The sequence below is a fragment of the Vanacampus margaritifer genome, chromosome 7 (assembly GCF_051991255.1).
Source record: "Vanacampus margaritifer isolate UIUO_Vmar chromosome 7, RoL_Vmar_1.0, whole genome shotgun sequence".
NCBI lineage: Eukaryota > Metazoa > Chordata > Actinopteri > Syngnathiformes > Syngnathidae > Vanacampus > Vanacampus margaritifer.
In genome coordinates this window covers 5,629,851-5,657,658 of record NC_135438.1, presented here as the reverse complement: position 1 = coordinate 5,657,658, position 27,808 = coordinate 5,629,851, and the positions used below count along the sequence as shown (strand labels likewise).

The 27,808-nt window shown below is 41.1% G+C and overlaps 1 protein-coding gene across 1 annotated transcript in view; it reads left to right on the top strand.

The window, feature by feature from the left end:
- cntln (centlein, centrosomal protein) overlaps positions 1-27,808 on the top strand; it is a 127,407-nt gene that overhangs the window by 53,427 nt on the left and 46,172 nt on the right. The window contains exons 13-19 of the mRNA XM_077571002.1: positions 3,314-3,414; positions 9,245-9,342; positions 12,028-12,575; positions 15,822-15,897; positions 19,626-19,713; positions 20,587-20,849; positions 26,035-26,190. Of these exons, the coding sequence (XP_077427128.1) occupies positions 3,314-3,414; positions 9,245-9,342; positions 12,028-12,575; positions 15,822-15,897; positions 19,626-19,713; positions 20,587-20,849; positions 26,035-26,190 (1,330 nt within the window). The remainder of the gene's footprint in view (positions 1-3,313; positions 3,415-9,244; positions 9,343-12,027; positions 12,576-15,821; positions 15,898-19,625; positions 19,714-20,586; positions 20,850-26,034; positions 26,191-27,808) is intronic.

Here is a 27,808-nt window from a genome sequence, read left to right as displayed (position 1 = left end):
CTTTGATACTACACCTGAAGGTTGGAAATTACCAAATCGACTTCAATCTCTGTCTGTGCACTTTATACAGGAAGAACATCACCAAAAAAAAAATAGATTTTAATCGGCATTGTGAAAGTGGCTTTCCATTCCCCTCATCTAAAATACAGCGCCGGGCTATGAACTCCCCATTTCAGCCACTCGAGACCCTCCAAGAACAAGGAGCCCTCCAGCTCAAGTTTGACTACAGGGCTATCCCCCCCCCCCCCAACAGCCCTCAAAACAAGATTATATTTCCAACAATGGAAATGCCAGAGGTCCTTCCACTTTCTTCCCTTGATTCCTTGTGAATTCTTGTGTTTCCGAGCAAGCGCTCTGTGTGCTCTTCCAGGCGCGAGCACAATGGCCGCGAAGGATGCAGCCGTGCCGCACACCCTTGTGGATCGAAACTGGCGGTGTGTGCGTGGTGCGGCATTTGGTAGACTTGAGATCAAATGACACGGAGGGTATTGCTCTGGGCTAAAGTTCTAGCGCTCCACAAGAGGGAGATTTTTTTTTTTTTTTGTATATACTTTTCAAAAATGGGGCCAAAAGAGCAACTTGAAACACAAACACTACAAGTGTCGACCACATCACCAAGCATCTACTTGCATCTGTCTGTTGCCTTTTAGTTTGGTTTCTGCAAAAATCTGTTCTTGCTTGTAAATCTTCCGATTGTTGTTGACCTTTGAAGCCGTCGTGGTACAGGAGTCCAGTACAACCCCTCCAGGTAAGAACTGCACCGATGTATCTACAATTTGTACTCCAATGTGACTGTTTATATTTTTTTTATCGGCTGAAAAAAATAGTGGTACCAACAGTGTCCAAATAAATAAATAAAACAAATAAATAGAAGTAAAAATAAACACGGATATACAAAGTTTTAATTAAAAAAAAAAATTATATATATGAATAAAAATAAATAAATAACAAGACTGAAAAAAATCCAATTAAATATAAAAAATAAATGTGGAAACAAATAGAAATAGAATTAAATATCAATCATTAAATTTAGGGGAAAAAAGCTCTGCTCTCATTTATTCCATTCTGCAGATGTTATTCAAATGAGGGGGCGGTCCTAAGCGTGTCTTGGGTTGAACTATCTGCATGCACTATGCAGGCATTTACAGCAAAGGCTCTCTGAAACAACCCAAGCTGAACCTAGCTCCTCCCACCACAAAGATCTCTCGGATGAAGATGTATCACTTCACCAAACTTCCTTGACACCAATTTTTTAATTTCTTTTAGTAAGGACTTTGGGGCTTTTCATATCAGCGCTCATTTCAAGATTGCCACTCTGTCCAAATGTGTAACCTCAAGATACTCGCTTGTCACCGTACTACTTTCCTATTTTTACAGGGGAACTGGTGGCATCCTACGAAGACATAAAAACATAAACAGAGAACAGTGAAAAAGGCGGAGGATTGCTGTATCCTCTTTTTTTTTACTGATCTGCCGGACGACAGTTTTGTACAAAGTCGATGGCCAGACAGCAGATTCGCAAAGTACACACATCTCTCACCAAGTGGAAAAGCACACACGCACACACACCGTTGTGGCAATACTCACCTTCCCTGGGTTCGGTTGCGAAAAGCAAGGCAAGATGTTCTCATCCTATTCTGATGTGGCTGTTTTTTTTTTTTGATTTTTTATTCCTAGATCTCTGTGTGAAAGAGTGTCAAGGATACAAACAAATTCATACTGCAGTTAGTATCAAACTGAAAATTATTTTAAGAGAAGGAAAATGGCTCCTATTCACAAAGATGTTCTCCTGCAAATTAGCCACTGCTCAACCCAGCCCAATGCAAAGTGTGGTTTTCATTACCATTAAGACTAGGGAAGAAGATGGTGGGTGGTACAGAATTCCACAAAACCTGCATGAGGAATTTTTGTGGTCGATCTGGACGTCTACAATAATCAACCATCAAGAAAAACTCTCTAGATTTACTCGTGTGCTTGCATCGTACCCTTTGTAGCTTCCGTGATATCCTTGGATTGATTTCCCAATATATTGTATGTTAAATCCATTAGTTGCACAGCATGCTAATAAAGGATTCCCGGGGAAGAATGCACTTGGTTTCCAACTCCAGATTTGAAGTGAAACTGGAGGATCTGGGCCAACAACATCCATATATGCAATTCAATCCCGTCTTCATCACGAAAAACACGCTTACCCTTTAACAAAATTGAATGTTTTGCATGTGATTTTGGCTTCGGCATCAATAACGCCGGCATCTCGACGTGCATACGAGAGAAACATGAGCTGGAACAGGCATCTTCCACTTACTGCATATTTCAGCTCATTTGTCCCATTAACAGGCGGGACACAGGAGGCAGCGCTGGTGCCTCATCGACTTGAGTTCATTTATGGAGGAAAATCCATAAAGGAGCGACACATATCCATCTGCTTCCTCACCCCCACCCCTCAGGGAGAGTCATTTGTGTACTTATTTAAGCTGCGGTCAGCCATTAGGCCAGGCGTTTACTGGACTGTGAGGGCTAAAAAGCTAATTATTTCCCTTCCCTGTGCAGTGGCTATAACTTTTCCCCAGGTCATTTTCCTGACATTTGGCAGGGAAAACATCTCCCGTAAAATTAAAGTTGTCTCGTTAGTTAATTGCCATCGCGATCGCAATTGTTCACCGCTCACACAAATGACCTCTTTAACTCCGCAGAGTGGCTCTTCGTGGCATTTGTTTTTGTTTGTTCCCCCCCCCCCCCCCCCTCTGCAAATGAGGTTAACAGACGGTAGTATGCCACTAGCTTGTTTCTGCCATTCCGCTCGGCAGCAAAGGGGAGGGGATACGAGGTGTGTGTTCTTCAGGTGTGCTCGTCTCAGCGGGGCCTCGTGCGTATCCTCGCTAGACGTTCACTTGGTGTCCTAATAATAACTTGAAAGTGCAAAGTCTCCAGAATGGCGCCGCGTAATTAGCCTTTAGCAGGAATCAAGCTAATTGCGGAGTGGTAATTGGGCACGCTTTCCTTGTTGGATTGTCTGGCGTGTTGGCGCTCAAATACACCGCGCGGCGACCTCCTACCTTGGCGTTTCATCTCACTTGTCACTTTGATTTCCATGTGAATAAATAAAACAGACTTTAATTAATTTCTTCATGTCATCTTTTCTTTGGGGAGGTGGATGCGGATCAGGGGATTTCAAAAGGAAACCAGTAGCAAATGTTACTACATAAATGGAGATCACAATGATGCATTTGTAGAAAATTGAAAAGCTGGTCTCATTATACCGTGTGATAGAATTTTATTTTTTAAAGGCACGTTTTGATGTCAATTCATGCAGGGCTGGCTTGGAAGAGGAAGTGGACATGCTGCGAGTGCAGGCTGCAATGGATCGGGCCACGGTGAAGGAGCTCCGTCTTTGTCTCACTGAAGAACACCAAGGTGAATCAATTTGCATTTTTATTTGTATTTTGTTTCAGGGGATTTCGAAAAAGTAAAGCAATAAAATTGATTCAATTTGCTTAACTCATTCACTCCCAGCCATTTTCACTGAAGCAACCCCCTTCGCTCCCGGCTGTTTTACTGGATTTGGACTGATTTTGCAAGGCCCACAGAATATTGTGTTCTTATGCTATAAAAACTTAGAATCTGCCAAAAGAAAGATTAGAGTCTCTTCTTTCATCAGGAAAAAAAAGTATTTTTCTATCTGTTTACGTTTCGCAACAATTAGCATAAGAATATAGCTAAGTTTCATCATTATTCACAAATCTGTTGAAAACAGTGGGAAAACAGCTCTTTGCAACATGGCCCTGGTTGATCTCTTATACTCTGCTGCCACCTGCTGGGCGTTTTTTTGTAATAATTACCATTGCTTCAACCATTCTCTTCAGTTCAGAGGCTGCTTCAAAGCCTTCTGTATGCTCTAGCATTTAAATAAAATAAAACCCCACAAACAACGTATAAATACGTTTTTGGGACACCGGTAATATTTGAAATAGAACGTACTTATACATATCTGGGAGCAAATGAGTTAACGATAAATTCAATCAATATACATTTTCACCATCAGCAAACCTAGATTTTTGCTCATTATATTTACAAAAGTCAATTGTAAAGTCAATGCTGAATTTTCTCATTCTCAACATATCACTTCATTTCTTGCAGCACGGTAGTATTGCTCATGTCTGTTCCTGTGTAAAAATGTTTATATTTTTAATGTGACAGCACTTTTGACTCCCATCCATGCCAATTTGCAAGCGGAATTAACGAGGCGACTCTCATTGGAATTAATTGGACAACTCAATTAAGACTTGATCAACCCCCAGTGCTAATTGATTGGTAGATCAAACACTGTTCATCTTGTCAGCGCGAACCGTTCCTGATGTTTAAAAAGAACATCGCTTTTAATTCAGTTTGCAGCCTTTTGTCAGTCGGTGACCACCGCAACCGCTATGGCTTTAATTAAGCAGTTCGATAACAAATCTGTCCTGGATCACTTTAATTTTCCTCACCACCAATGACGGCGTCTGGTGGTAGAGGTGCTAGCATTTCATTAAAAGGATGGCACTAATTAAAATGGAGCGTCCTTTGCTATTGACACGTGAGGAAGGAAGTGAAAGTATTGAGCTCCTTGGAAAGGACATTCTAATTTGACATCGTCTCTGACAAATAATCACTCAATGGACATGTTTATTTATATTCTGTGTCAAATAATACAGGGAGTCCTCGAGCTACGTTGCATGCAACCTACGTCGTTTCGGCTTTACGGCGCCCGTGACTCCCTTTTCTTCTTTTTCTTTAATTTCCCACAGTAATCACGCCATTTTAAAGTTATTTAAATGTGTGTTTTTTGTTGCCTCCAGCAACGGACGTTCATCAGCCATCAGCTCGCCATCAGGCACATCACATTTCCGTGTTTAAGCTTGAATTGGGTCAGTTCCGCCGTCCGTCAGCAATGAATGTCCGTGCAGAAACAAAATATTTTGTTCCGGAGTCTTCCGGGTCGCGCAAATATGTTTTTTAAAATTACTGTACAAAATATTTTGATGTAAATATTAGGGGTGGGAATCTTTGAATGTCTCACAATTCGATTAAATTCTGATTTTTTTAGTGGGCGGGCGATTGGATTCACAATCGATTTTCAATTAAGAACGATTTTTGATTCAAAATGATTTCATTGACAATGATTTTTGCTTTGATTTATAGATGTTCAGGGAACCGTAATGATCTACTCCAGTCTGACTCGCTAATTATTAGCGCTCTACTCGCGGCACTTTTATCACTCAAAAGAATGGCTCCACGCTGCAAAAAAAACTATTTTTATTAGAATAACTTGATCGTGACTTTTTCCTTCTACTCTTTAATGTGGCCACAACTTAACAGTGTATCAGACCGGGTGGAACCACACTGCCCCTAAGTGGCCAAATCAGGTACAACATGAAAAGCGCTCCCAATAAAGGCACACACAAACAAAGGTAAGACAGTATCAAATTATTTAAATAAAATCGATTCTGGGACATTTAAAATTGATTCTGAATCGTACTAAATGAGAATTGATTTTTTTTGGCACAACCCCAGTAAATATCGACTTTAACGGGGAAATCCGAATTGAAGTCGAAATTCGGGTTACATCGCCAGCGTAGGAACGGAACTTTGCCGTAACTTGAGGACTCCTTGTACATGAGTATTACATCGGGAATATTATTATTATTAATGTTAACAGTCGATCACTGTAAAAAAAGATTTTTTAAAAAAGTAATGTATAACGAACCCACAACTTTCAGGTTGAGACAGCTACTCTACCACTTGAGTCATGCCGCTCCTGCTGTGCTGTGTGTTAGTATATTGATAGAGTCAGGCAGAATTAAGACCAGTTTTTTGGTCTCATTTTGGACACACCAGCAATGCAGTATAGTGACAGATAGCACGTGTGGCATGGTTCAGGTGGTAGAGTAGCTGTCTCCCAAGCTTTTTTTTTATTTAAATAAACTGGTCAAATATACTCAAAATTCTCCTTGTAAAATTTTGTTAGAATTTAATAGTGAAAAACTTTATTGGGTTTTTTCAAGTAAATATTACAACAACAAAAAAAATACAGAGAAAAATGCTGAGTAAATGACTTCAAAAGACCGTACAGTAGCAGAGGGAACATTGTACACATAACGTAATGGAATAGGAAGAAAACTGAAAGCTTCTCAACTAATGCTTGTAGTGACAACCGCCTTTGACACGATAACGTTTGGCACATTTGGAGCCAAAACCTTTTAAATTATTCATCTAATTAGTCGTGGGCCCCATCATGAACGGTTTTCCTGTAACCCGCATGTCAGGAGCGGTGAGGAGCTCACCTCAACAGTCCCGGAAAATGAGTTGTGAGTGACTACAACGCTCACTCCTGAAACCTCTGTGACCTGATCAAAGAGCTGCGGGGTTGAGGCGTTCACACAAGGATTATCTCCAACCAAAGGCAGCACATGAAAGGAAGCGGGCCTTTTGTGCCATAGCCCATGAACAGACATGGGAGGGGACACTAATGTATGCCGCCGTGCCCGGACCTCCTCCAGCAGCGGGTGACTAGGGAGCCACCGTGTCTTCTTATCAAGGTGGTACCGAGGTGACAACTCCCAATCCGTCGGAGGTGGATCATTTCCTCCCAGTGTTGGTTCTGTATACCCAATGAACACAGCAGCCCTCCTGTCCTAGCGGGTGCTCCTTTTGATTGGATGTGACATGCCAGGAAGACAAAAGAGCCGGCTAATTCGAAGTAACAAACTTCCCAGGACAAAGCATCATCGCAACACGAAGGGAGCGCAGGGGCTCCGAGCAACGGATTTCACTTTGTCCTTCTTTTGTCTTTGACAAGCAATATAAAGTTCATATTTTTGGGTCTATCATGAATTTGATAACGTCATTATTTTTCATGTACAAATAACACCTTTAACTCTTTGACTGCCAGACGTTTGGAGAAAAGGGATGCCGTGGGTGCCAGCCGATTTAAGCATTTTTGACTGATCTTTCAAGGTCCACAGAAAATTATGTGTTTGGACTATGGAAACACACATACTACCAAATGAAAGATTGGACTCTCATCTTTCATCAGAAAAAAAAGTTTGTTTCTACCTTATTCCGTTTTTCAGTAATCAACAATAGAAAATGGTTAGTTTCACCTCTGTTTTAAAAAAAAAACGTCTTTTAACGTCTTTGGCACTCCTCCATAGGATTTTACTAAACGTTATTTAACGTTTTTGGCAGTCAAAGAGTTAAAAAGGCCACTTTTGCCGCTTGAAAATGAATCACTGCCTTTTTTTAATTTTTTTTTATTTTTTATTTTTTTCCTCCTGATGAAAATGAATCACTGCCAATGACATCATATGTTGAAAGCTCAGGCAACAACCAATCACAGCTCAACTTGTAAATGTCAGCTAAACAATTAATGGTTACCTCAGCCCTTAACACATGATGTGATTTTCAAAAGGTATTAATTGTACATGTAAAATAATGATGTTGTCAAATTCATGATAGGCAAAATATTAATATATAAATACGTTGTCCTTCTTTTGTCTTTGACAAGCAATATAAAGTTCATATTTTTGGGTCTATCATGAATTTGATAACGTCCTTATTTTTCATGTACAAATAACACCTTTAAAAAGGCCACTTTTGCCACTTGAAAATGAATCACTGCCTTTATTTAAATTTTTTTTTTAAATTTTATTTTCTCTAATGAAAATGAATCACTGCCAATGACATCATGTTGAAAGCTCAGGCAACAACCAATCACAGCTCAACTTGTAAATGTCAGCTAAACAATTATTGGTCACCTCAGCCCTTAACACATGATGTGATTTTCAGTCGGCAAATGAATTGAAAATGCCTTTTTAAAGGTATTAATTGTACATGTAAAATAATGATGCTGTCAAATTCATGATAGATAAAAAATTAATTATATATATACAGTATATCAATTTTTTATTTTTTTTAATAAAAAATAAAAAAGAAGAGCAATGATGACATGTCAAATCGAATGAACAATACTGAACTCTCCATAAAAAAAAAAAGAAAAAAAATTCATGATAGACAAAATATTAACTTTTTACTTCTGAAAATCGCTTAATTAATAAAGTGTCCCTTTAAGTACAGTATAGGAGTGACGGCCTCACGACTCTGGCTGGAAGTGTTCGGTTTAGGGAAATGGTATGGGATTTTTTTATTTATTTTTTTATAGGTTTTAGGTGAACTAATGAATGCACGCACGCACGCACATACACATATTCACCCACATACAAACAAATAAAAATACAAAAAAATATATATAAATTTTTTTTTTTTTTAAATGTCAAATCGGTAAAATTACCGAATGAACAATACTGAGCTCTCCAGAAAAAGAAAAAAAAAGGAGTAATTTTCAAGACATTATTGCAATATTTTGCCGGCGATAACAATAATATGTGAAACGATAATGCTGACATCGATTATCGTCTCGCTGCAATGAAACTAGACGTATATTTTCAAACATCAATTCTCCAAATTCACTTGATTTATTACAAAAAAAATCAAACATTTCAATCTAGATCTAACCTGTGTGAACTTGTGAAAGGAAGTTCATCATGTAACTTAATGCAACATCTGGGCGCACTCCAGATGAGACACCTGCAAAACCATTCCATCGGTCCCACTTACACAACAGCAGGTGCAATTGACTGGTACCCGTTATCGCTTCCTCGCTTGACAGCTCGATGCCCCACAAGTGTGGTTAACCTTACACCGTGATGAGAATGTGTTGCCTTTATTTTTTTTATATTGAATAGTGTATTTGTCACGGTTGATAGTGAGATTCTCTGTCTAAAACATGTGCATATAAGCTGTCCATTGGGGAAAGCCGAGTGGACTACAAAGCAACGCAGCCCGGGGCTGTACGGTGTTCACCAGAGATTGAAATACTTCTCGCATTTGTTTATGATCCCTTGAGAGAGATTGCATGTTGTGTGCTTTTTCAACATTGTTTTCCCATTTCCTTGTGGACTATTAGATAAATACTCCTCTGTTATTGAGGATGAAGATGACTATGGCTAAGAGTCTGAATTTTTTTTTTCGGTTTGACTGGCAGGAATGAGGGAAAAAAAAGTGCTTTACGAATGTGCCGGCGGAAAGAAATGAGGCCAATAGCAGCGCTAATTGATTTAATGCAGCCCCTTTTTATGGTCCTATTGACTTGAGCCGCCTGGGTTTGACGCACCTTGTCACAACAAGCACTTTTGTTCTGCTGTTGCAGCTCTGCTTCACAAAGTGGAAGAGGAGCGCCGGGTCAAAAGCAGTTCTCCGAAAAGGCCCTCTGTTTCCTCGAAGCGGTTGGAACAGTCGTTTATGAAGGTACAATGCAATGCCATCACTTAGTATTCTTTGTCACCAGCAGAAAAAAAAAAAAAAAAGAAGTAGACAGAGCCATTGTGAAGCATTTATGGCTCTGTCTATTTTTTTTTTCTGACTGAATTAGACTGACTTTGGAGATTTTTTTTTTTTTGTTCCTGTCACATTTTAGTCAGTGCCTCATCATGTCATTAAGTCAACTAAATGTGTTTTTCTTTCAATCGACAGTGCATTAGGTTTAATTAGTCATTTAAAAAAAAAAAAACTCAACTTCAGTCCCATCACCTTCCATCTTCGCCTCCTTCAGATTGTGACTATTTTATTTTAGGTTGAAAGGTACCAAGCATTTGACCAGTGGGCAGAGAAACACACAATTGTAAAAAAAAAAAAAAAAAAAAAAAAAAGGGGGGGGGGGAGGATGCCCAGAGGCACAACCCCAGCAGGCATCCACAGTTTTATAAAACAATCCCCATGAAAGCAAACGACTAAGGACTTGATTTTTTAAAGGTTTGTGTGTGCAAAACAGGCACAGGAATTGGAAGCAGATCTACAGTACGAAACCGGGTGCCAACAGGATTGCGAACAAAACAAAACAAAAATCACACATATTTCATTACAAATTGATCAATTTAATTGTAAAGACTGATTTTGTGTCTTTAATTACCGCATCCGGTAGGTGTAATGCGCTGCCGGCAAAATGAGAGGCAGCAGGGAGAACTTTTCACATGTAAACATTTTTGAAATGCCAGAAACAAAAATGATTGCTCTGGCCCAAGTTTTAAACACAGGATGGGCAAGCACATCCAATTCACATTTTCTCGGGGCGAATTAAATGAAATAAAATGTACTTTTTTACACAATTGCTTGCTCACTCAAAATAATTGGACCGATCTGTGACTTGTCTTCCACTTACACTTCCGGTTCCATCACTTCATTTTAGTTGTACTCTCCCTCATGTTCAATGGTGGAAACCATCAGTGCTACCTTAAGCACAAAACCCTCTTTTACATAAGGCAATATCCACCATTTTAACACTTGTTGCCAAAAATGTGCGCAATCCGTTAAGGCCTCGTGGACGGTGGAGTCGATACGGCGGAGTGGCGCTCGTGCGTTTCCCTTCTTGCTTGTGTGCAATACACATCAGTTTGTTTTGAAAATGGGCTGCAGTTTAACTTCAAGTCGGGGAGTCGCTGCGGCTGGCCAGGACGCCGCAGATTAGAGATTACCCTGCATTTTATGGCCAATTCCGGAAGTCTTTTTTTCGTTTCCGGAACAAGGAACAAAGCGTTGGCTCATCACCATGGCAATTATTTAATGCCAATTTGCAACGTTACTATTGGCCGTAACGCGCCATAACACAACAGCCGCGTGCTCAGCGAACACAGTTTTTTTCTCTCTCTCTCTCTATCTCGTGGTCTCCCGGGCACGCGCCGCCTGCGCTTACAAACACCAGTTGCCTTCATGGAAACTATCCGGGGGAAGAAACAAAAAAAAAAAGCTGAGTACGCTATCAAACGGACCAATCATGAGCGATGTTACAACCCACTATCTACGGCGTACAAGAATTGGAGACGTGTGCGCAGCACGCGGCCACGAGCTACGGCGCACTTCTTGTTAACTAATTCACTCCCAGCCTTTTTCACTGAAGCAATCCCGTTCGCTCCTGGTTGTTTTAATGGAGTTTTACTGATTTTGCAAGGCCCACAAAATATTGTGTTCTATTGCTATAAAAGCATAGAACCTACCAAAAGAAAATCAATTGGCATTGCAGCAATTAGCATTAGAATATCGCTAAGTTTAATAATTATTCAGAAATCTGTATAGAACTGTGGGTAAATTAGCTTTTTTCAACATGGCCCTGGTTGGTCTATTTTGCTCTGCTGCCACCTGCTGGCCGTTTTTTATAATAACTAACATTTCCTCAACCGTTCTCTGCAGTTGAGAGGCCGCATTAAAGCATTCTGTATGCCCTAGCATAAAAAACGTATAAATATGTCTTTGGGACACTTAAAACATTTAAGATAGAAGGTATTTATACGTTTTGGGGAGCAAATGAGTTAATGACGTATGCCAGTCATTAACGCAAAAGGAAGAAGTATAAACCAGGGTTTAAAGTGAACACACACTTAAGTCCTCCTGGTCATGTCTACTTATTTTAAAGAGGGAGTTTGCGATTTTTTTAACCGATAACAAGATTTGAATGTAGCCTCTTTTCTCTAACGCCATAACATACTATAACACTAAAATTATCAGTTTGAAGTTAATTTTTTTTAAATGGGCAATTAATTAAAAATCAAAAGTTGCATCACTTCTGAATCCTCTCAGCTGCCTGAAGTCTTGTCTTGTTGGGCCACTTTGTGTCGATCAGCCAAGATAGAATGCATCTACCACAAGGTCATCATCAGGTTTGACCTATTTTCTATCACCAGTACACTAAAAGTCACCGGTAAACCTATTTTCTATCAGCAGGACACTTTTGTGGTGGAAATCCACAGCAAAACACACTTGTGGAGTTAATCCTTTTCAATGCTCAATGAACTGAAATCTCAAGTTTGTAACGTCATTGCACAGCAACGGTGCAACCTATATTGTTTTCAATTGCAATTAAATCATCTAAAGGACTCTTGCCATTTTCAGTATGCAAAACTCACTGATACCACTGAGAGTCCCAATCCTTGATTCCCTTAGATTGAGCAGCTGGAGCGGAGGATGATGTCCCTGGAGGGCGAGACGGACCTTCTGAGGGAAGAGAAACAGCAGCTCCTCGAGGCCAATGAAGACCTGGCCCGCGACTGCCGCCGACTCCAAGCCTCGCTGAATCATTTGCAAACCCAGGAAGCTGTCCGCCTACAGACAGCCCAAGCGCAGGCCCAGGCCCTGGCCTCGGCCCAGGTGGAGCGGCACCGCAGCGAGGTCGTGGCTCTCCAATCCCGGCTGGCCGCCTCTCACAAGGAGTCCACCGAGCTCCATCGGCGGCTCCTGAAGCTCAGGCAGGAGTTTGGCGTTCTCAAGGCGGCCAGGGACTTCTACAGGAAGCGCTCGGCGGGACCGAGCAGGCCGAGTGGGATCGCTGGCAACGTTAGCGGCAAGACTAAGTTGAAAACAATTAGGCTCAGGGGTTCATTACGCCAGCGCAGCCACAGCCACCCGACCGTCATCCCCAATCAAGCCATCAGCTGGCAAGGCCGCAGCCCCAGTCCCTCGAAGGACGAGTGGGAGGACATGAGCGTAGCGAGGTAATGATACACACGCACAAACTCGCTGCTTCCAACCTCATTATTTTTTAGGTGTTTAGAGTGGGCTGGCGGGCCACAGACCATCCAGGGGACAACGTGCATATGCAAAGCATAAGCAAATGGGTGATTGAATTTCATCCTCCTGTCTAGTTGGTATTCAGGAGCCAACGAGGAATACAAGCAGGAATGATAGAGAGACCGTGAGAGGAGGTGGGGGGGGGGGGTGAACCACTGTCAGATCCCGTCAAGTGTCCTGGGATGACTGGCTCGGAGCTTATTGACTGAAATTTGCATGCAAAATTAGAAGTCTCTGTGTACAAAGTTGAAGCGGTGCCAGAAAAGCCCAGGGATAAGGGGGCCGCCAAAGTCTTGATACCTTTCAGCGCTGCCATTTTCATGCACTGGTAATGCGGCCCTGGAATTGACAGTTTGGCAGTTTGATTTAATATACCGGTCCTTTGCATATTCACTAGCATCCCCCCCGCCCCCCCCCCCCTCCAGCCTAGCCCTAGCCCGGCACCCTTGACAGCTCTAAGGATCCCCCTGCAAGCACTAAACCACCCACCGCACATGCAGCAAACCTCGCCCTGTGCCTCGTTGTGTTGCTTATCTTGTCGTGTCAATTCACAAATGTCTCTTTGCCACTCTCTCTCTCTATTCCCACCAAACGTACGCACACATACACACACGACTCTACTTGCTTTAATTTAGTTGGATAAATTTTGAATGACCCTACTCGGCTCTGTACCAGATGTCTACAAGCTGTTTAACACCCTCTAAATTAAGACCCATCGACAGTAATTATTTCATGTATGTTTTATGCAAAAAAGCCACTGAGCTGTTTATTGAGTGATGGTCGGAATGATTTGATTTCAAACACTCGGAGCTATTGCTGATATTTAGTTCGCACCCCTCCCCCTCCAACGCCTCCCATTTCCTCTCCCGCGTACGCTCCCTTGCTCTCGGGCCCTGCCTCCTCGCCGACTAATTCATCAGACCGTAATCCACCCCGGCCCACTCGAGGCAGTTTAGCGGGGACCGGGTGCAGCTCTGCCCCGGCTTTCCTAATGCCCTCCATGTGGCTAATAAGCAGCCGTCTAATAGACGCTTTAACTGCAAGGAAGGATCTGAGTGGATTTGCAGAGACGGCATCCAAACTGAGATGTTGTCTTATTTAAGGCACCTGTCGACTCATTTGTTAGTGTTACCATAAAAGCCCTTTTGCGCATCTCATCTCGCCGGGGCCTTTCTCAGCAATATGTCGGGTAATGCCGTACTTCTGCCTAAAGAAGTTTATCCTAAAACGTGACTAAGGTGTCAGGCCTGTTAAAAGATGCTGACATGTCTTTGTTTTCATCCTCTGGCTCTCCCGCTCCCCGTCTCTCAAGTTTGAAACAGCTGGAGGCAGTTGACAATTTTTACCGCATCAGCAATTTCATTGTTTGAGGTCCGGACTGAATAAGAGGGTGGAGGAACGGGTCAGAATCAGCTTGTTATATAATAGGAAAAAAAAAATGAAGTGCAGTACTTTCATCCAAACAGCGGAGGCGCTGTTGACTCACTGTCAACTACTTTTTAAAGTCTGAAGAAGAACATATCAGTTATGATACGACGTTTAAGCAAAATAGACTACTGTGTGATCCAAGCATGTATATTTATATTTACAAACAAATCTATGACTTCACTTAATAGATCCAGGCTGATACAGTGCTTTTTAATTACTATTTTCCTACATTTTACCCCGAGAGACTGTCCCACAATTTAGAGGGATTAGTCCATTAATCCATTTCAAATATAGATAGCAAATTGAAACATCACCAATAAACTTCAGTGGCAGAACTACATGTTAGTCGGGCTGGGCCGGCGTAGCTAAATTAAAAAGCCTGGGATGATTTTATTTTATTTTTTTGGACCAGTCCAGCCCTGGATCCAGGTCATGTTTGTAAATGAGAATTCATTTTCAAACGTTTTTACCTGGTTAGATAAATAAATAGGGTCTTTCCGAGGACATTTTCAAATACCTCCACTTTGAGATTTGTTTTCAACAGTTTATTTTTTTATTGAACAAAATGTTGGCTTTTTTTTAACCCTGGAGAACCCAAGAACCCTTTTCTTCTTTGGAAAATTATGAATTATACATTAAATGACTGCTATAAATTCACTGAACACCAAAATATATGTTTTTTCAATTTTAACCCTTTATTTCCTAATTTAGGATTAGGGCGACCCTTTTGGGATTTAGGGGTATCATTTCGAAAAATCAGAATAACAAAAACTGTCAGTAAACTATTTAGAATTTAAGAAAATTATCAATCAAATACACAGCTACATTGAACAATATAATTTTTTTGTTTTATTTGTTGCATTTTAGAACTGGATTTTGAATGTACAAACACACTTTGGCATGGAAACAAAAACACAGGGACAAAATCACTGCTGGAAAAAAAAAAAGGTCTTTGTTATTTGAGTAGTAGAATTTATAGGGGCCAAATTTGACCCCGTGGGTTCTCCAGAGGTAATTAAAAAAAATAAAAATATTCCATCATTTTGAGCACACATGTTTTGGTATTATGTCAAACCACTAACGCTTCAGCAATATGGCGGGTCTCGCGAGCAGCCCGGCGCTACGTGAGCACCCGCGCTGGTCCGTCTGAACTCCCTCCTGAGCAGTTTTAACCCTAACTAGCCTCTGGCCTTGTCATGTTCCTGTTAGATCCCCTTACTGTGGTCTCTCCCTCTGCTGCCTTTTCCCCGTGCTCCACCTTAATAAACCCACCGGCGTAAATGTCACTGGCTTCCACCTTCACGTCAAAGGTCACTGTCAATAAACGTGCGTGTGCGCGTCTATGTGTGTTTGTGTGTCTCAGAGAGAGCCCTTACCGTTGCTGTCCATCAGACGCAAGCCGGTTTGCTTCTGCTCAGCCGTGCTTCTCGCACACGTCTGTCACACGTTGGCGGGCTAATGAAGGCCACAGCCGCTCTCATACATGTTGATGCATTCACTGTCGGCAACAGACGCCACACTTTTTCCACTTAATTTACACCCACATTTACACTTCCCGCTTAGAAATTGGATGGGGCATTGATTTTCTGTTAAAAGGTAGGAGGAGAGCTTGAAATGCACATATTTTGCTTCAAGTCAACTAAATCAACCATAAAAGGCAAATTGGATTTTTGGTCCAAGGGTGGTACACACACAAGGTGGAAGTCAACTCTGACTGTAATGAACTTCAACTTTCTCCGCAGCGACAGTGAGGAATACTCAGACAGCCTCAACAGCGCCCCCTCGGGGACGACTCCTCACAGACAGCACAAGAGGAAGGTGAGTCGACCCTGCTCTTTTGGACTTTAACATAAATGCTATATCTTCTATTTAGACCACCTTGCATAAATCACCTCAGCTGTCAGATTCAGATCTGTATTATTTTATTTTTTATTTTATTTTTTCTGGAGAGCTCAGTATTGTTCATTCGGTAATTTTACCGATTTGACATGTCATCATCATTGCTCTTTTTTTTTTTTTGTATGTGTGTGCGTGCGAGTGTGTGTGTATTCATTAGTTCACCTAAAACCTATAAAAAAAATCCCATACCGTTCACCTAAACCGAACACTTCCAGCCAGAGTCGTGTTGTCGTCAGGAGACCCGAGGAAGGACCAAAGAAAGGAAAAGAAAGTGAAATCCAGCACCGACCAGACACCACCAACCAGAGTCCTTCACCAACCCCAGAGACATCTAAATTCCAACAAATCAGGGAGACCTCAAGAGACCAAAGGAGAGACTGAGGAAAGGAAGGAAGGACAGAAGAAGAAAAAAAAAGATTCAGATCTGGAAAATCAACAGTTTTCACAATTTTTGGTCTACGTTTCCCCCAATTAAGGCTACTGTGGTCCACAGGATTAAAAATGTAATGACAATCTGGTGTAAATATTATGAAGTCTTGGGGGGCGGATTTTTTGCTTTTTTTTTTTTTTCCTGGAGAGCTCAGTATTGTTCATTCGGTAATTTTACCGATTTGACATGTCATCATCATTGCTCTCCTTTTTTTTTTTTTGTATGTGGGTGAGTATGTGTATGTGCGTGCGTGCAAGTGTGTGTGTATTCATTAGTTCACCTAAAACCTATTAAAAAATCCCATACCGTTCACCTAAACCAAACACTTCCAGCCAGAGTCGTGTTGTCGTCAGGAGACCCGAGGAAGGACCAAAGAAAGGAAAGGAAAGTGAAATCCAGCACCGACCAGACACCACCAACCAGAGTCCTTCACCAACCCCGAGACATCTAAATTCCAACAAATCAGGGAGACCTCAAGAGACCAAAGGAGAGACTGAGGAAAGGAAGGAAGGACAGAAGAAGAAGAAAAAAAAGATTCAGATCTGGAAAATCAACAGTTTTCACCATTTTTGGTCTACGTTTCCCCCAATTAAGGCTACTGTGGTCCACAGGACTAAAAGTGTAATGACGATCTGGTGTAAATATTATGAAGTCTTGGGGGGTGGATTTTTTCCTTTTTTTTTTTTTTTTTCCTGGAGAGCTCAGTATTGTTCATTCGGTAATTTTACCGATTTGACATGTCATCATCATTGCTCTCCTTTTTTTTTTTTTTTGTATGTGGGTGAGTATGTGTATGTGCGTGCGTGCAAGTGTGTGTGTATTCATTAGTTCACCTAAAACCTATTAAAAAATCCCATACCGTTCACCTAAACGGAACACTTCCAGCCAGAGTCGTGAGGCTGTCAGGAGACCCGAGGAAGGACCAAAGAAAAGAAAGGAAAGTGAAATCCAGGCCACCAACCGGAGTCCTTTACCAACCCCAGAGACATCTAAATTCCAACAAATCAGGGAGACCTCAAGAGACCAAAGGAGAGACTGAGGATTTTTTGCTCTTCAGTGTTTAGGGGTGCGCCGTGTTGAGGGTTTGTGTGTTTTAAAGCATTTGGAAAAGATTTTCAACGTAAAGTCAATGGAGCAAATAGTAGTTAAAAAAAAAATCACTTGAACCATGTAGTGTAAATAACACTGCAAATCAGTCATCCATTGTTGCTATCACAAGTCCTCCCTCTCCCTTAAATTATTTTGGGCCACGGACATTGATGAGCTCTGCATTTTTTTTTTTTTTTGCTTGAACTTTACAGGATTTCTTGCATCGGTCGCTCCATGTCAATGTTATCAATTTTTAAACCGACCACTTTCTGCGCTCCTTTATTCGCAAAGGCTTCCCTTCCCGTCTCTGCAGGCCATAAAGCCCGCTCGGTGCTCTCGTGTCCATCATATGTCTTCACAGTAGAACGCGCTAACCTCAAGCCCCTGACAGAGAAGGAGTGAATGAAAGAGTGAACTTCCTTTCCTTTGACAGGTAGAGAGGAATAGTCCACACAAACACGGGTGCTGTAAAGTGAAATCATATACGGTATTTGTTTCAAGTACTTCATACGGGTTTTACGATAATTGCTAAAAACATATGCAAAGGCTGAGAACAATGCGCTTCTGAATTTTGGCGATAGAGCGTTACTAATTTTTGGTCTAAATTGTCGACTTTGCAAAAATGTGTTACTTCTTCTGCATAGCCTCGTTTCGTCACCATGTCCACCTTAACTGGTCCTCTCCATTTCCTGAACCTTTCTATTTTTAAAGATGACAAATTAGCACATCCCATCAGTAACATGAATTGTAACTTTTGAGTACCGGTAATGCAGTCCTTCTCAAATAGGAGTGTTGTAGTGACCATTAAAACTATTAGCAAACATCTTTGCGACTTTGAACTAACCGTGACGAACCCTGATAAAATAAAATAAAAATTAATATCCGCCACCCTTGCAAACAATTACAAACGTTCAGTGGTGTACAGCTTATCTCACTGAACAGTGAGTGTTGTTTATTTGTTTTAGGGTTGCTAAAGGTTGCAAACAGTTTTTACTTGTGGCAAACATCTCTTGTTCAAAATTTCTTTGCAACAAGAAAAAAAAACGTTTGCCACAAATAAAAACTGTTTGGGAACATCTTTGCAACATTTTGCAACCCCAATTCTGAACATGTTCAAAACTTCTTGTGGCAAGAAAAACTGTTTGCGACCGTTTAAATTTATTGGAATAGTTCCCCAAATTCCCCATCCTAACATCCCTTGGAAGATTTCTGGAAATTTTCCGCACCTTTGCGATGCTAGTTGTAGCCAATTTCCATCCGCAAAGAAAATTAAGGGAAGAGTAGAAATGTTAAATAAAAATAGATGGGACCGTCATCATTTTTTTTTTTTTTCTGGAGACCTCAGTATTGTTCATTCGGTAATTTTACCGATTTGACATGTCATCATCATTGCTCTTTTTTTTTTCTTTTTTCTTTTTTTTTTTGTATGTGACCCTCTCCTAGCTTTCCAATAGGAAACTGCCAATAGCGAGCATAGCCGTGTCAAGCCGAGTAGTTTCCGCGCAGTGGAGTTTGTTCCCCTGGTTCCAGCTCGACTAACTGTGCCCTGCAGCTCCTCCCATGCTGATTAGCAGCATGACTCCCATCACCTTTACGACGAGCTTTGTTTTTTAACAGTTCATCTCCTGTCGCCTAAGCACGGCTTCGTGTGATCAAACATGCTGCTGATGAAATCATACCTGACCGTCACAGGAAGCAAACAGAAAGGAGTTAGTGATGGAGCATAGTGGGGGGAAAAGGGGGGGGGGCGGTGCTTGCCTCTTTGATGTCACTACAAACGATCTTGCGCTCGGGAGATGTCACACATACGCGCAAATGACTACGCTGAGACGTGTCATACCGTAGGAACGCATCAGGACTGGGAGACAGTGATTGAACAAAGGCGGCCTCCGCAAGCTCCCGTCACGGCTAATATCACTGAGCGACGTTGGCTCGGAAAGTCGGGCGAGCGCGCTCAGGTGAATTATTAAAGCAGCGGGTGATTTGTCTTGTCGTGTTAAACCGAGAGCGGCCTGTGATCATGGTGTCGTTATGAGCCGCGTTGCGGGAAGCGCAACATGTCAACCGCTTGTGTTAGATTATGCGCTTGCTTTTCATCACTGTCTCTTGACTGCTCTTGTGCTTTTAGTTCGACAGGTGTCAGACAAATGCAAGCGCATGGGCGCTGGCGGCGGCGGCGGATTCCGGCGGGAAGAATCCCGATGTTGCCGATCGAGGTAGCGAACGTTTGCATATCACACTTAACCAAAAGTGCCACAAAAAAGACTCTTTAAAATGACTTGTGGCTCTGAGCAAAATTGTTTTTTTTAATTGCAGGGATGTGATTTTTCCGCTAATTCGCGGAATTCCGCTTTTTTTTATCTCCCCCACCCCCCAAAAAAATTTTGATTTTTTTTTTTTTTTGTTTGTTTTTTTTGTTTGTTTTTTTTTGTAGTTCATTGTGTATGCACATGACTCCGACAAATAACATCTTCTGCTATAACAAAGACATTTGTGGTATGCTCTAATATGAGTTACTTTTCATTTGGTCATGATACAATTATTTGTTCATGAAATTTGAACCCCTCAACATTATTTATGTGTTAACTTAGTAATCACATTAGTTAGATATGATGATATTCTCAGTGATAGTTTTTAAAAGCAAAGGCAGTCCAATGTTTTTGAATGTGACTGATTTTGAGTTGACTAAAACTGCCATTTTATATGGGATAGTTCAATATACATTGAAAATTTATGCTGTTGTTTTGTCTATTTCTTTGTCATGTGAGTGCATTGAAAGTACTTAAAAACACGGAAAACCCATGAGCTCCGGGGGGCTTCGCCCCCAGACCCCCGACTAAATTTTCAGATAATTTCACTTTGGTCAAATCACATCCCTGTAATTGTTTTTCGAAATTGTTTTTTGAAATTCTTTTTGGAAATTCTTTTTGGAAATTCTTTTTGAAAATTCTTTTTGGAAATTCTTTTTGGATTTTTAGTTTTAGTTTTTTCATTAGTTTTCGTTAGCTAAAATACGCACATTTTGCCAAAATGTAGTAATTACGATGTATGTGGTGTGTAAATTGTCAATGTTCTTTTCCTCCTGTTAGACAACAAACAACATGAGCGCGGGACGAGAGGTGAGAAGTGGAAGAAGTGTCTGCTAATAAAGACCCGTCACGGCGCCACCTCCTCCTCCTCCTCCTCCCTGCAGCACCGCGTCGAGTCCCTACAGCGACACGTGGAAGTGCTGCGACGTGCCAGGAAAGACGCTGCGCTCTCGGCCCGAGAGCTGCAAGGCGCCAACAAGAACATGGCGGCACAGCTCAACTCCCTGGCCGAGAAACTAGGCAGCAGCAAGCAGCTCACGCAGGTAACTCCAGGATGTGGAAGTTTGTTACTTTCTCTTTTTTGGCCCGTCATATATTTATTTGCTGCGGGGCCGAGAGCCCAGAGTAGCACGTCCTCGGACTTGATGAGTTGGATTGACAAGAAAGCCTCAACGGTGCCTCTCCATCGCAACTTCTGTGACTCTGCTTGTTGTCTCGTCCTGATGAATGTTTTAACAGGAGTCTGTCACTTCCACTTTACTTTCGCCAAACATGTCTACCAATGTGCCCCCATACAGACACAAGTTTGGATCTCTGGCCTGAACTGCTACTAACCCAATTACTTGTTAATACCGTTGCCCTGCTGTATTGTGGTTTACGTATTGCGGCCCAAACACATTGCAGATTCTTTTTTTTGTTCTCCTTTTTTGGGGTGTGTGTGTGGGGGGGTGAACATGCCTACTTGTCCATTGCAGAAATCCCCTCGATACAATGAAAATCTGCAGTATATATACGGTAGGGCGGCAGCTGTGAAATATTTCTAAAATTGATTGTTCTATTGATTATGCATTCATTTGGGATTCATGCATGGTAGTGTTAACTCATTCATTGCCATTGACGGCCATAGACGTCCAAAATTCAAATTTGAACTATTTCTATTAGTTTAACATTTTAGTTTAACAAGAGTATGGAAAAACTAGGGAAAAAAAGACTGAAGCAAGCCCCTTCGCTCCCGGCTTTTTTACTAGATTTTGACAGATTTTGCAGGGCCCACAAAATATTGTGTTCTATTGCTATAAAAACATGGAACCTACCAAAAAAAAAGATAAGAATCTCTTCTTTCATCAGGAAAAAAAGTGTATTTGTATCTGTTTCTGTTTTGCAGCAATTAGCATTGGAATATAGCTAAGTTTCATTATTATTCACAAACCTGGTCAAAACAGTGGGAAAAAGAGCTTGTTGCAATATGGCTGATCTCTTATACTCTGCTGAAACCTGCTGCCCGTTTTTTTGTAAAAACTACCATTGCTTTGAGCGACCTCTTCAGGTCAGGGGCTGCTTTAAAGCCTTCTGTATGCTCCAGCATAAAAAAAAACTTATAAATACGTTTTTGGGACACTGGTCATTTTAAAAATAGCGTAAATAAAATATTTATTTTTAAAATAATGTTTTTTGGAGCAAATGAGCTAAGTCACAATCCGGCAAAATAAACACTCACACACACTGTTGGGAAGAGGTAGAAAATGTAATATTTACTTGGTTGTTTAATTTCACACATGATAAGTGGGCAGGCTCTCTAAGAGATTCAACTGTTTGTATACCGGAAAAGAAAAATGAAATTTTCCATAACATACAGTAAATGGCTCCTTTAAATGCAGCACTTAATGCTGATCAAATAACACTATAATAATGAGGTCAGGGCTACCTTGTTCTCACACTCAAAGAGAACAGTACAAAGGCATGCACACTAAAAACCAAACAGACACTCTCATTAATCTGACAGGCCACAGAGACGTCTATGGCGGATTCCAACATGGCACTTGCGGGCGGAGGAAAGCACCTGATTAGGTGTCAGTATGTCTGCATGTTGACTGTGTGCTCTTACAGTGCAGTGGACTCATGCACGGGTCGTAGTACTGACCTTACAGTGATGCTACCTAGGATGTGGCCCCTGTGTGCTCCCGCCGAGGAATCTGATTGCCAAGTCCAACCTCAGAAGTGAACTGCCCCGCACACACAAACACTCACACGCACACACCGGTGTTGTCTGAGAAGCGTTGTTGTCTTGTTTGCTTCCTCTTTACTCTTGCAGTATTAATGCCACTCTGCCACAAAAAAGTTGGAGCTGACCGAGGTGGACCGAGCTGGGTCTTGTTGTTGCCCTCCCCGGAAAGGGCAAGAGGTGATGGACTTTGGGTCCGTTCCAGCCGGTCGCGTTGTAATTGGCTTAAGACGGGCCCTGCAGGGGGGCATCATGTGAGTACTAGGACACGTTCAATGGAACTTGTTCGTGTTGGACTTAAAATATCGAGCTCGCTAGTGTGAATGCTGACAATGGTATGCTGGGAAAATGTTGTCAGTATTAGCACCAAGAGAACAATTTGAGCTGACCAATGAATTTAGTTCAAATTGACATTGCGCCTGTTTTCTGAGTTTGATCATGTCATGTTTGCGAGCTGAGCTGTAATTGGCTTTTGGTGAACGTCACATGACCAAGAACAGGTGATCTGTGATTGGTCGTTACCTGATACTTGAGCAATTGTGTCATTTTCAGCCGTCAAGTGGCAAAATGGCTGCCCCCTGGAATATATGAAAATGGGGGGAATTTTCTGCTTAATTCATAATCCAAAAACGCAATATTCATCAGAATTAATCACAAAATGTTTGATATGACTTCCACTTAACCCATTCAAACCCCAAAACGTATAAATTTGTTTTTTTATGGTTTTTTTTTTATGATAGAGCTTACAGAAGGCTTTGATGCAGCTTCTGACATGAAGAGGTCGCTTTAAGCAATGGTAGTTATTACAAAAAACGGCCAGCAGGTGGCAGCACAGTATAAGAGATCAACCAGGGCCATGTTGCAACAAGCTCTTTTTGCCAGTGTTTTCAACAGGTTTGTGAATAATGATGAAACTTAGCTATATGCTAATGCTAATTGCTGCAAAATGGAAACAGATGAGACTCTAATCCAGGGATGTGATTTTTCCGCTAATTCGCGGAATTCCGCTTTTTTTTATCTCCCCCCCATAAAAAAAATTCCGATTTTTTTTTTTTTTTTTTTTTTTTAGTAGTTCATTGTGTATGCACATGACTCCGACAGATAACATCTTCTGCTATAACAAAGACATTTGTGGTATGCTCTAATATGAGTTACTTTTCATTTGGTCATGATACAATTATTTGTTCATGAAATTTGAACTCTTCAACATTATTTATGTGTTAACTTAGTAATCACATTAGTTAGATATGATGATATTCTCAGTGATAGTTTTTAAAAGCAAAGGCAGTCCAATGTTTTTGAATGTGACTGATTTTGAGTTGACGAAAACTGCCATTTTATATGGGATAGTTCAATATACATTGAAAATTTATGCTGTTGTTTTGTCTATTTCTTTGTCATGTGAGTGCATTGAAAGTACTTAAAAGCCCCCCTTGTCCCCCCACCAGGGCACTGCCCTGGACCTAGCTGGGTGCCAGCGGCCCCCAGACCCCCAGCTAAATTTTCAGATAATTTCACTTTGGTCAAATCACATCCCTGCTAATCTTTCTTTTGGTAGGTTCCATGTTTTTATAGCAATGGAACACAATATTCGGTGGGCCTTGAAAAATCAGTCAAAATGCAGTAAAACAGCCGGGAGCGAAAGGGGTTGCTTCTGTGAAAATTGCTGGGAGTGAATGAGGAAAATGTGTTAAATAAACAAAACAAAACCGTACAGTTTACGAAATAGTACATTTTTCAAATGAGATTCAACTTGTAAAATTCCCAGGAATTTTTGAAGGTAGTATAAGAAGCGTGGAGAGAGAAAAAAAAACGGGCGACAAAAGCAAATCCCCGTCCTTTTGACGAAATGCTCTTGTCATGCATAGCATCCGTATACAAGATCATTTCCTTGCTCGCACGGATTACTTAGCTCCACCGCCGCAGCCCGTATAGTCGATTTGTAACGTTGCTCGTGTTTTTACCTGCCTTATCTTTTTAAGCGTGGAGGTGTCTTACCCTCCTCTTTCATGTTAAATGGTGGGATTATTGCAGGATTAAAGGGTGCACTGACTGGCCAAAAAAAAAAAAAAAACATCAAGTAGAACTTAAATGTTGGTTGCATAAAAAGAAGTACAAGTGTTTTGGTTAACATGTTTCTTTATTCTTCACATTTTGCCGGCAAGTGTGGCTTCAAACACTGACAGTCAGTCGTGGCCGTGTGGCTATTTCTGCAACCTATCCTCCCTTATTTATCCCGCACATGATTGACTGTCACTCTGAGCCGCGTTAGTCATGAAGAGGTGTCCTGTCTTTTCCAGCCTAATGGAGCGCCGCTATGACATCAGTCCATGTCAGTGTCACGTCTCACCAAGGGGCTGAAAATGGCCTGCTGAAATCAAAGCCTGCGTTACAGGAAGTGTCATCAATGCCACTCCTAATTCCCCCCGCGTTGCCGCTTCATCCGCAGCCCTGCCGACCCCTCTCCATCACTTTGTACCCACCTCTCGGTACACTTGTCTTCAATACGGCACTGGAAACCTAAAACAAGAGTGATTCTATTAAAAGGTGTGAGCCGGCAACCAGATATCAATAACCTCGGTGTATGCAGAGCAAATTGCCAACCTGTGGGAATCTGTGGTTTCAAGTATGTGTTTGTGGGACATACATCTTCACATATCAAGTTTCCTATTAGTGCCATTAGGCATTCATCATTTTCATCTTACTACAACAGATTTGGTTAAAAGCGTCCTCATTGATGTTTACTATCATCAATACAGACCTAATATCGTCTGGCGTTCTTAACTCATTCAACTCATAAACATATTAATAAGTTTTTTTTTTTTATATATATAATTTGTCCTTCACTCCCAAAATCATATGTATGTGTTTTTCATGTTTGTTCATGCTAGAGCATACAGAAGGCTTTGACACAGCTTCTGACACAAAACGGCCAACAGGTGGCAGCAGAGTATAAGAGATCAAGCAGGGCCATGTTGCAAAACTCTTTTCCCCATTGTTTTCAACAGATTTGTGAATGATGATGAAACTATTCTAATGCTAATTGCCGCAATTTTTCCCAATAAAAGAAGAGACTCTAATCTTTGTTCCATGTTTTTATAGCAATAGAACACAATATTCTGTGGGCCTTGCAAAATCTGTCAAAATCCAGTAAAAAAAAAAAAAAAAAGCTGGCAGCGAAGGGGGTTGCTTCAGTGAAAATGGCTGGGAGTGAATGAGTTAATAAAGGAACTATAACTTTTTTCCTTACCACAGATGATGTCACCTTTGGAGGTGGGGTGTAAATCACTGAAATTTGCTAATTGCTGCCAGGCTTGGTCTCATTTCCTTGCAATTAGCAGGGGTCCACTGTAAAAAAAAAAATGGTATAAATTTTTTATCAGAAATATTAGATACAGTAATTGTAATTGTTTTAATTCTTTGCTCAGCTGTTATTATATTAGAAAGATTTTATATAGGAATGTTACAGCCATAAACAACCAACTGTTTCCTGGTCACCGTTGTAGAAGCTGACGTCGGAGCTAGTGGGTGTGGAGCAGCAGAAGAAGGTTTTGGAGATGGAGCTGGAACAGTGGAGGCAAAGCAATTTCCCCCGTCGCACAGCTGAGTGCTCCTGCCAGGCCCTGGAGGCAGAGGTCAAACAACTGCAAGCTAAACTCAAGGTCATTCCCCTCACTGGACGCTTCATTAGGTTCACCTCTCACCAGTAAAATCCAATGTGAAAATTCCGCCTTTAGAAAGACGTTCACTTTTAATGACACTTTTGTTCGTTATTGTGGTTGTGCTGTATTACCGCACAAAATCAAATGCAAAGCTAGTTCTAATAGTCTCTTAAGTTTCATCATTATTCACAAATCTGTTGAAACAGTGGGGGGAAATGGTTTGTTTGCAACATGGCCCTGGTTGATCTCTTATACTCTGCTGCCACCTGCTGGCCGTTTTTTTCTATTAACTATTAACTACCATTGCTTTAAGTGACCTCTTGAGGTTAGAGGCTGCGTCAAAGCTTTCTGTACGCTCTAACATAATTTTTTTTTTTTTTTTATGTATACAGTAAATACGTTTTTGGGACCATGGCAATATTTAAAATAGAACGTTTTTATACGTTTTTGGGAGCAAATGACTCAAACAGCAATCGGAAATCGGGCAGAGATGTCTCCTTGGTTAGCTTGTTTGGTGCACAATCAGATTTAGAACGATGGTCTTCAAACCTCATCAAGCGACCAATCACAGAAATCACACCACATTCTTATAACTTGTTCCGTGTGAACGCATTGTGAAATTCTGTAGTAGGCCCACCAACAAAATCCGGTAAGGATTGCTGGCCGTTTTTGTAATTACTGCCATTGCTTCAATCGTTCTCTGCGGTTCAGAGGCTGCATCTCAAAGCCTTCTGTATGCTCTAATATAAAACGTATAAATACGTCTTTGGGACACTCAACACGTTTAAAATAGAATGTTTATATACGTTTTGGGGAGGAAATGAGTTAAGCAAGAAAAAGTTGTAAAACTACTTAGAACTTGATGTTTCTTCAAGGCTTCACATTCAAATTGTTAAAAAAAAAAAAAAGAGAGAGAGAGAGAGAGGAAGGTAAAATGTTTCAATATGCTTTTCAATTTACACATATCACCTGAAATTGCATGTGATTTCAACACAAATGAGCATTTCTTACCGTTTGATCTCATTAGGGCGCACCTGTCACAATGAGAATAACAGTAGAGACGGGTGCTCGTACGGCACAGGGATGAACAATATCCCCGCTATACCTCACCTGGCTCCTCAATGTCATGCAGCAGATCGTTGCTGTCGTTAAACTCAACGCGGGAACTCATGTCAGGTGACAGTAAAGGAAAAAAAAAAAAGGGGGGGGGGTCTTACTGAGCCTAGGTAGAGGCCGTGGTGGATACACAATACTTGCCGTATATAAGTATAGTGAGGCTTTCACATCTTTAAATCTTCAGAAAGTAACCATTCTCTAAGAGAAACATTGAAGTTACAATATGATAAAAAAAAAAAACTATGCGTTCCCATTTCCAAAGATGACCCTATAACCCCTCCCCCCCCAAGACCACCAGTTCCACCATGTTAATACTTAGGTATTAAATAAACTGGCCACCACCCAAGAAGTTTTCAAGAAAATTTATTAAAAAATATATTTAAAAAAAGTTCCTCGTACACAGCATGTTTGTGCAGTCAAAGTACACAATATTCTGTTTGGCACCACCAAAAATCATCGTTTTTTTTTCTTTTGAACGTGTGGCAGTAAAAAAGTTAATTTT